Below are 9,999 nucleotides of genomic sequence, written 5' to 3'. Positions count from 1 at the left end.
TATATACTCTAAAGATTCCTTCCTGGAATATTCAGATACGGGCTGGAGGATTTAACGTATTTTCTATATAACGTAAATGTAATAAGCAACAATAAAGAATATAAAATGAATCTTATAATAAATAATACCATCTTTTTAAATTATTAAATTAATTTTTAAAACGTTTAAAAATACTAACACTTTCGAATTTTGTTTAACTTAATGTAGAAAATAATGTTCAGATAGTAGTAAAACTCAAGGAAAATATTAAATTTCTTAATAATTATTAGTCTTAACTAGTCATAACACAAGTAGTTGACAAAAGGATGAAGAATTCTTGGAAGTTGGATTTTTTTATTATAAAGAAACAAAAGTAGATGTGCATAAGTATGTAATTAGAAAGAAGTCGAAGTTGAAGCGGCAAGGAAAAAAAGGGGTAGTCGTTGAGAATGAAGTGAAGAAGGAAGAGAGAAAGAAAGAAATGTGATCAGAGAGACAGAGGGAGAGTGAGATAGAGAGTGAGAAGGCGCCTCGGTCAGAAGTATTACAAAGGCGAAATCCCCGCACGGGCCACCACCGCTGCCGTCGCCGCCACCGCCGTCCGTGAGGTGAGGATGGTGGGGGTTATATGGGACTGTCCCGTGAGCACCTCAGAGATCGACGCGTTAGGCGCTACCAGTACGGGACAGCCCGGCATCTCGACGCGTGTTCCTGTCTGCCTGCACACAGCACTGCCGTTACGACTTTCGTTCCGCACGCTCGCAGATCGACGCGTCCCACATCATCTAAACTCAATCCTAAAGCTAAATAAAATAATAATAATTTCACATATGAGCAAACCAAATACATGGTTCAAACATTGCTCACTGGGTGATTTACGTTGTTCTCCTATTTATTATTATTATTATTATTCAAATTATTGGTGATCCTTTTTTTCTCGTCAAGTTTGTTGTTATTATTATACTTACGAGCAACAGGTGTCAAAAGTTGCGGTTGTTGCAAAGCTATCGTTTCTTCTTCTTGATCGCTTGCTGTTGTTATTGTTGTCATTGGTTTCGTACTGGTTGTTGTTTTTTTTTGTTTTAAACTGTGTGGTGTTAATGTGCGCGGTGTTTTCCCTATGGCAACTGCAATGCTGGCCGATCGCGGTTTGAGGAGCAAAATGGGCCCGACCGAGGAGACTGTAAAGCCTCCTGTCAAGAAGGCCGTGAAGCGGAAGAGCACAGGCTCCGTGTCCGGTAGCTCCAAGTGTCCCGAGCAGAACAACAACGTGAAACGCGCCCATCTCAGCGTAGTGGACAGCAAAGTCGACATGTTCGCCTCCTATCAGCCGTGGGTCATACAGACGTACGGTGACCTGGCTAAGACCAAGACGGTCACGCTGAAAAAGTACGCGCGGATCTTAAGAACGCTGCGCTTCGAGGAGGTCGCCAGTGCGGACAACAGCAAGTTCCGGTTCTGGGTAAAAGCGAAAGGGTTTCATATGTATAAGCCGGCCGGCTACGAGGCGCGACCAGCGGACGCCATCGTCGGCAGATACAGCGTGTGCGACGTCGACGAGGGTATTCCCCCCGTCAAAACAAAACTCTCCGGTTCCGCCAAGGATCCCTTCCTCTACGTGCCCAACGCTCCGTTCAAGGTAAGCATCTACGAAACTAAGTTAGCAACTCCCTCGGCGCTGACAAAAGGCGCGCGATGCGGTTCTCGCATTAAGTTGAACCCATTACCGTTCCAATTACCACCTTTTGATCGTGCTGAATCACAAGTTTCCGATCCGCTACCAGTTACCATCTACTTACTTCAACGGAAATTCGTTTATTTGATAGCTATCATTTACAAAAAAATAAAATGTTTACGCAAAAAGTTAGATAGAATGTAATCTACTATATATAAATATAATTAATTTGAGTTTAACAATCCTAGCCCAAATTAATATATCAAACTATTGAATCATGGTTAGTTTCAAGGGGAAACATTAAATGTAAATTCTACTATAATAAATATCTATCGTCTTATAATTTTATTTAAAAAATTGACTACATTATCAAATAATCTATCAATATATATATTTAAATACGAACAACGAAATGCAGTTTATAAATGTGTTGGAGATATGACTTTTTATAAATATTAATATAAAAGGTTTTAAAAACAAAAATTGACATACTATGCAAAACAAAGTTTTATATTTAGTTTATACTTTTAGTAAATATATACACTTATTAACATTTGTGTATAATACATTTCGTACGTTTTAAGCGTTTTCTATAATAAATACAAGTTTAATACCTGTCTAAATTATTATTTAGTCAATCTGATGTCCCTTAAATTGTTGTGTTGAGTAACGAATCCGTCGAATACCAAGATTTTAAAGTAATTTCTAAATTAATTAGAAACTCTACTACTATTTGCTTTGCACTACTTTTTTTCACTTTTATTCTCACTCCTCGAGAGTAATTGAACTTAAGGATCCTCTTGTATTAATGATATCTCTTTAATAACATTATAGTTTTAAAGATTTTAAATGAAGATGGATGTTTATTATTATCCAGAGTCTAAATTATAGTCTAATGTTATTAGTTATGGTTTTGATAACCACAATATGATGATAGAACGGTGAGCAGAAGTATTCTGGCGTGATTTCTATTAATTAGCGAACGGGCGGAATAATAAATTGGAGTCGAATCGATGCCGCGCCAAATTGGAAAGAAGCGCGTGTTAGAGGGTGGGTAGCTTTGAATTCGGGTTGGTGGCGGTTAAGTGGCAGAAAGCAAAGCAGGCGTTGCGGGGTGGAGGAGACGGAAGAGGCGGCGGTCGCGGAGTGGAAGAGGCTACGAAGTGGAATACGGTGTGGAGTGGGTGACAAAGTCTGCAGTCATCAGCCGCTGGCGACGGCGGTAGCGGCTGCTTCTGCTGCTGTTGCCGCCTTTCCCATTCCACTACACTAGTCTCCTTCCTAAAAACGCCACCCGCGTCTCCGCCGCTCCACTGCACCCCCCGTCACCTCGTATCTGGCTCTGAGCTCAGGGCCCTTTGTGAAGGTCCCCTCGCCGCTATCAGATGATACTCTCGCACGCCGCCTTACCATCATCATACACTGTGTTCCAAGTTATGCATGTGGCGAGGTAGAAAGATACGAGAATATGGTGCACGGTACTCCGTGACTTCTCCGCCACTTTACAACGTACTCTTTGAAATAGTCACATATGACCCACATAATAAAGCCACATCGGAGACAGGTTGTTGTCTGTCCCGTCAATAAACTACAATTGAGACCGATGACGACAGACCCATCTTCCCTTCTCGTTCAACCCCTTAACGAACGAACTTTATCGCTGCTGTCTGTTTTGCATTCCCATTACACTTTACAATTAGTACACGACATCTTCCTAATGATATTCTGACAATTATAATCAAATTCTTCCTATTTAATTGTAAGTTAACGGATGAATTAATCAGTTAACTCATTAATATATAGATAGGTAGTACTTGAATGTGTGACCTATACCAACTCTAGATGTATTAAAAGAGAGCAAACGGAAGAAATATAATGAAAACTACATGTATTTTTCTTTTTTTAATTAGTACAGTTACTATAGACTTCCCGTATTACTCAATTTTTAAAATAAAAGACAATACATGGAGAAATCCATCAAACGCAAATGTGGAAGTATTGAATTTTGTAATTATCGTAAAAAGAAGGGCTTTGGGTTGGAATGGAAGGTAGAGGAGAAGCGGAAGCAAATGTGGCCATAAGCTATGGGGATTGTGCGGTTTTGTGCCGCAGCAGGAAAATACTAGGCGAGTGCTCGCTGCAGGAGGGTTCTGATCCCCCTGCGACGGACTAGAATAAGAGAGAGAGAGAGGGATAGATATAGTTTTCAAACCGCTGGCTGCGATCCGAACCAACCCCAAAACTCGACCCGATACCCGACGCTCTCTTTCTATACCCATGGTCACCAATAATTTTTGTGTGTGCAAGAGAGACAGTTAAATTTATACATATATATCATATAGGAAGCCAGGAACAGTGAGCAATTACTCTTCGATATTCAAATTCTGAACTCTTAAAATGTATGTCTTCTTTGTTGATCATTTACTACACACTCTCCAAAAGCAAAAAATGACAACGAAACTACGTTGCCTCCACCCACTTACTAAAGAAAAGTTATTTAGAAGATTAAAATTGTAAAAATAATCTAGTTTTTTTTTAACTATAAAATATTATAACTTCTAATACCATCACATTATTTCCATGAAGAAATAATTATAAAATTATATTTATCGGATTGTAAGGACTTTAAAGTGAATGAGAAGCGTGTTTGATCACGCTTTTCGAAAAGCCTATATATCATTAACACGTGAATTTACGGTACGAAGAAGCCGCTTATTAAATTAGCATACGATTACAAGTTAATTGGGGGTCGTTTGTCACATGACGCCGGAGGACGTTCGATTTTCCGCTCTCGCTTGCAGCGAAATTGGCTTAGATGTCCTGTATCCAGGAAACTGGATGGGCAGAATTTGCAGAGGGAGCAAAAGAAGAAGGCGGAAAAACTGGCATCGTCTGAATGGCAGAGCAGGAGAAAAGAAATGAAAAACAAAAACAAGGGAAGTAGAGAAAGCGATGCGAGGAAAGGAAAATAAGGGAGGCGGGTAGAAGTTTTCGCGGAACGAGATTTATGAAGATCATTTATTCGTCGGCGCGGGCGGCAATCGCTTTAAAGTTGAGCAACCGCCTCCGCCGCCGCCGCCACCCTCAAACTCCACCGTAAATAATATAAACATGCCGGCAACCACAGCTCTCACGAAATAACTCCTATGGGGATTCAATGCTACAACCAAAACTAACTTTTCGAATTGCTTCTAATCACCGTACATTCATCATTTATTTTCCTACTGCCGAATGGATATGACCACAGCAATAATTGAATACACGTTACATTCCCCAACTATCCAACTTTCATATGTATCTTTTGGAACCATTATACCTATTATAGTTTTTGAGAAAATCACAATAATGAAAAAATATAATGATTACTTAACTATTTTTTTTTTCTTTTGTATGTGAAGATTATGTACGGATAAAGAATGAACTTTGCAGAACTCATGAAAACTTCGAGTCTACGTCTATTGATGTGAAGGTAAATAGCGAAAAGAAACTTTTGGTATTTAGTTGTTTTTCTTGACTTCTTCATAAGATTAACAAACAATACATTATACTATTTGATATTAATAACTACAAAGTGTGCATCTATAAAACACTGTATAGATAATAGCAATTGAAGAATTGAAATTATTGTACATTTTTATGTGTCAGTGATGAGAAGGGCGAACGGTAAAAAGCGTGGATCTCGAAGGGCCAAAGGAATCAGCGCAGAGATTTAATCGGTTTTCACGCACGGTGCGTGTCTGGCCTTAATTATGCCGGAAATGCACGCCATCGACCAATTATTTTCGCCGCTCCGGCCGTAAATAATTTTAAATATATTTCCTGTGGCGGGACGTAGCAACCGACCACTCCACCCCCCTCCCCCATCACCCCTTTCATCCGGAACAGGCCTTGTATTTTCTCCATGATGAATACGTAATTCGCGCCCCCCAAATTAATTACGACGCCCCTAAAATCCTTTCTTCCTTCACGCAACACAAAGCACGACGAAGAAGAGTTATTGAATCGGACGATATTGAGCAAACGATAAATCATACTGTAATTCTAGAGATAGGAAAATAGTATTTCTTTTTAGTTTATAAGGAGTATTTTTTGTGCCTGCATCACATTAATTGCGTTGCTCGTATTACAAAGATCTGACATAAAAGTCAATATAAAGAATGTTTGTTGTCAGATGATTGTTGTTAGCTGTTTTCCCCATTGTTAGAGATGCAATTTTTTAACTTATAAAAAATGTAAATGTTAATTCTTGAATAATCTTTTCGAAATTGTTCTTGCCATTCGTTTGGGAACCCTATTTGACTTCGGTTTAGTGCACTTAGATTGAAGAGGGTGTGTGGCAGCTGACTAATAACTCGTATGCATGTAATTTAGAGAGCCAGTCACGCGTGGATCCACACCAAATAGATGATGATCGGGTTGAGGAGGAAGACAAAATATACACGTCATTAGCGTCTGGCCGAACGGTAGGAGCCGCAACACGAAAGAAAAATAAAATAATGAGTGGAATACGGGTATCTGTCGATGGGATCGATCCATTTTTATTGTAATATTAATTAAGGAGGAAAGGTGAGATTGATGGGGTCGCAATAAATCTCGCGATTAATCGAGAATGGCCTTGGTGTAAAAGAGAAAGAGGGCTTACATCCCCCTGAAGTCCACGTTCACGTGTTGTGAACATTTAGCTGGGGTCGTGTACGTACGTGTGTGTTTGTCCTCGTTTCTGCCGCCCCATTTCCATTGTGTTTGCACCCCGCAATGTCCATTACGCTTCTATGAATATTTTTCAAACACGAGGGGAGGGGGTGTAAGAAACTGCATAATAATAACAATAAAATATTATCGAAGTCTATGCAACAAAGACTATTTAAAGTTTTTGTTTGACTCCGTTTTTTTCATAAACCCAAAAACACGCAAGTACTTGCCATTAAATCCAAATTAATAGCAACTGCAAATTTGGTGAATTCAATGCTCACATTAAAACGAAGCGAAAAAAATACAGTAAAGCTTGATTTGTAGATTATAAGTGAAGAATGTTAATAATATCGGACCACCACTAACACATTGTCATCAAATGCATTTAAAATTTGTGATTCATTCGAAGTTTTATATATTGCCATGTGATTCATTGATTGAATTAACTATGAAAATAATATGTTCGTGTATTATCTATATTAGATAATCGTAAAGGAAGTTCGAGTTTAGTGCATCGTTTTCAGGGGTTACTTGGATTTCTGTTTGGATGGGTAACTTAAATCAGGTGGTGATGCATTGTGTTGGGGTGAATTAAATGTACGAGAGTGAGCGGGTGTGGGATCCTTTGATCCTGAGGCCCAGTGAACATATTAGATCGTTTCCGGGACGATGAACACGTTCATCCGAGAGTAGAAATTTGTGCGTTAGTTCTGGTTATTTTCGTTTTCGCGGATGCTTACGCGATCGTAAGAGATTCATATATTCCATGTCGCGTTCTGGGAGCGTCTACAGGACGTGGAGGATGCAAGGCGTCTGACGTCGGAGGCGGCGGCAAGAGATCGGTCCCCACTGCGCCGTCATTTCATGAATGAGAGCGTCCCGATGTCCCCGCCGCGGGCGCCGATACGCGCCGCGGCTTCCGTCGTAATCTCTGAAAGCTTAGGGGGAACCAACCTACTGTCGTTGCCACCGCCACCCCCCACCGTCACTCCTAGAGTTACGTTCCTCCCGCGCCACCCCCGGACCCACAACCCTCTTTAGCCTGTTACAAGAGTCGCTCGTCAGTCACGTCGAGGAGGCGACGCAAAAGGGGTTCTCTTCCGTAATGCCACCAAGCGAACCCCCCGAATCGCATCCCCCCAACAACTAAAAGGACCACCCTTCTGGTTTCCCCATCGATCGACAACTCGCTTTTTAACGATCACTACCGATTCATACCCACCCGTCTGCAACGAGGGGAATTACAACACCCCCCCCGTCCCTCTTATATTTTCCTCCATTAAATATTATGCGTCATCTCGCCGTATTATGTACACCTTTTTATACCTTTTTATAATGCAATAAAATTTACACATTCAAATTTGGAAGCGCGTAGAAAAATGGTTCGGTAATTCTGCTCTTCTTTACAGATCGAAAATCGAAATAATAGTTAATTTGACACTGAGATATTAACAAATGCTTGACAGTAATAAGACTAGTTGTTTAGACTTTAAAAAACGTAACAATTAATAACATAAATGTATTATTTGTAAATTACATACACCTAAATGCAATTAATTACTACATTACATAATATATGGGAACATTGCTTTATCTGTGTGCGAGTGCGTTAAGAGCAATGGTAGTGTAGGGGTGAAGAGCGGTTAACGGATTAGCCGCTCGTCAGAGGCGGCTGAGGCGATAATCTGCAGGTGAGGCGGGAATGGAAAACAAGGTGCACGGGTGATTAGGCAAGGCTAGGCGCGCTCGAGGAGCCGATAACGAGGCCAACGCACCGCACGTCGCCTCCGCCACCGCCGCTGCCGCCACCGCCACCATCAGGTTAGACTATATATGAACATCGATCTGTCACCCACAGCGTATATTACTATTAACGCACACAGGGGAAACCCGGCCTGTTTCTATTAACTCCGTAACTCTAGGGGATTGTGGTGGTCCCGAGCGGTGTGGGGAATTGGGCGGAGGACTGTTCGAAGTTGGGTGTAAGGGCGCAAAGACCACCGCAGCCGCTCCTCAGCACCCCCGCGAAATATCGGGGGGTTCGCAATAAACACGCCATCAATTATTTTCGTAGCCGCCCCCATCGCGCGCGCTCTCACAAAAACATCGCGCTTTGCTTCGATCAAGACACCCCCTGAACTCTTTCATTACCGAGGGCGCCAAATTAATAATTCCGTTAAATTGGTACACGACAAACCATCCATTATGTTGTGGAACTATTCATTAAACTCGGCAGCCCCACTGTTGTAATTAACCCATCGACTTTTCAGATTCAATGTTATTTTAGTTCCCTTCAAATCGCGTTAATACATTGAATACTACTGGTTTAACTGATTTACTCATTATAAAGATGAGTATTTTTGAAGAAGAAAAAACATTGTTTTTATTTGATTATTTGAATTTATATTAACCAAAACATTTTCGATGTTCAATTACAAAATATTGTCAGTATGCTTTACTTTCTATATATTATAAGTAATACTAATCATGCTGTACTTGAAATCTATTCTATGCAAAGATGAAAAATGAATATTATCAGTATATATGTTTGTGTGTGATGTGAATCGGATGGAATTGGAAGAATATATATTTGTTTTCCTCTGGTTAAACTGGCGGATCACGTACGTATCCGATCGTTCTGTGGTCGTTTAACAAAACGCCGCGGCAATAAATATGGAATATTAGAAACAAAAAAAAAACTAGCTGTAGGGGTGAAAGAGAGGGATTTCGGAGTTGGTATCGGAAAATCATGCATGCCCGACGGGCCGCGCCTGGCCCGGGGCGGTTTTGTTATATATCTCTTGGCCTGCCTGATCTGGCTAACAGGACACGTAGACTGGAGGGCGCATTGTTGATGGAATGCCCGTGCGTGTTCAAGCGTCGCTTCCGCCAACCCCACACTTCTCCGCCACTTCCACAAACTCTCGGATCTGCCGCGTCGCAATCGCCCTCGTTACATACCTTTGACAGATCAAAGTCCATAAACGAAATCCAGCGAGATGGGCGAATATATCCAGAAGCTGTACAAGATAGATACAATTTTAAAATTATCGTTAATTTGAGGAAGATTAGTGGGTCGAAAAAGTTATACCTACTAGGAAGAGGAATGGAAATGTTGACTTTTGATGGTTTAGAAGCGTTAATATATATTTCATTCCTGCGTCCAGGTATGGCAGATGCGTCGCTGGCCGTAAAGATACAAGCGCACACGTGCGGCGCTTGTGTAATTGGGGCGAACGAACGCGCGCGATCCGGCCACTTGATTTCGCGCGCGTCCCCCATCGGCGCCCCCTTTCATCTTTCCCCCCTCCTACACCGCCTACTCTTCCACTGCCGCCTCGTCCGCCCCTTCGTCCCGTCACATGCATTATTTATCGTCGGGTTTCCAGCTCCGTGTTCCTTCCTTAATTATCGCATGCACGCGGGTTTTACAATGAATGGATGCAAAGTGAAAAGAAAAGAATTATTGTGGAAGGTGGCCTTCGCCCAACCTAAGTTTACCAAAGCGAATAATGACGCGATGCTACTTCCTAAAGGCATTTACCGGCGTCAAATCAAATATACACGTCACAGCTTGAACCTTTTTATTTTTTATTTATTGATTATTTAATTATTAAAAACATTATTTACATGCATATTACGTTTGAATTATA

The 9,999-nt window shown here is 41.1% G+C and overlaps 1 protein-coding gene across 2 annotated transcripts in view; it reads left to right on the top strand.

Annotated features, from left to right (window-relative positions):
- The first annotated feature begins 959 nt into the window (after positions 1–959).
- Positions 960–9,999, top strand: part of LOC108559695 (nucleolar protein 4-like) — an 89,201-nt gene continuing 80,161 nt past the window's right edge. The window contains exon 1 of one of the 2 annotated variants that reach the window (XM_017917043.1): positions 960–1,618. In XM_017917043.1, the coding sequence (XP_017772532.1) occupies positions 1,100–1,618 (519 nt within the window). In that variant the 5' untranslated portion in view covers positions 960–1,099. The remainder of the gene's footprint in view (positions 1,619–9,999) is intronic. The other variant, XM_017917042.1, reaches the window with a different exon arrangement.

The sequence above is a fragment of the Nicrophorus vespilloides genome, unplaced genomic scaffold, assembly GCF_001412225.1.
Source record: "Nicrophorus vespilloides isolate i.1.1-1 unplaced genomic scaffold, Nicve_v1.0, whole genome shotgun sequence".
Taxonomy (NCBI): Eukaryota; Metazoa; Arthropoda; class Insecta; order Coleoptera; family Silphidae; genus Nicrophorus; species Nicrophorus vespilloides.
The sequence above is the reverse complement of the archived record's forward strand: the minus strand, read 5'-3'. Positions and strand labels throughout refer to the sequence as shown.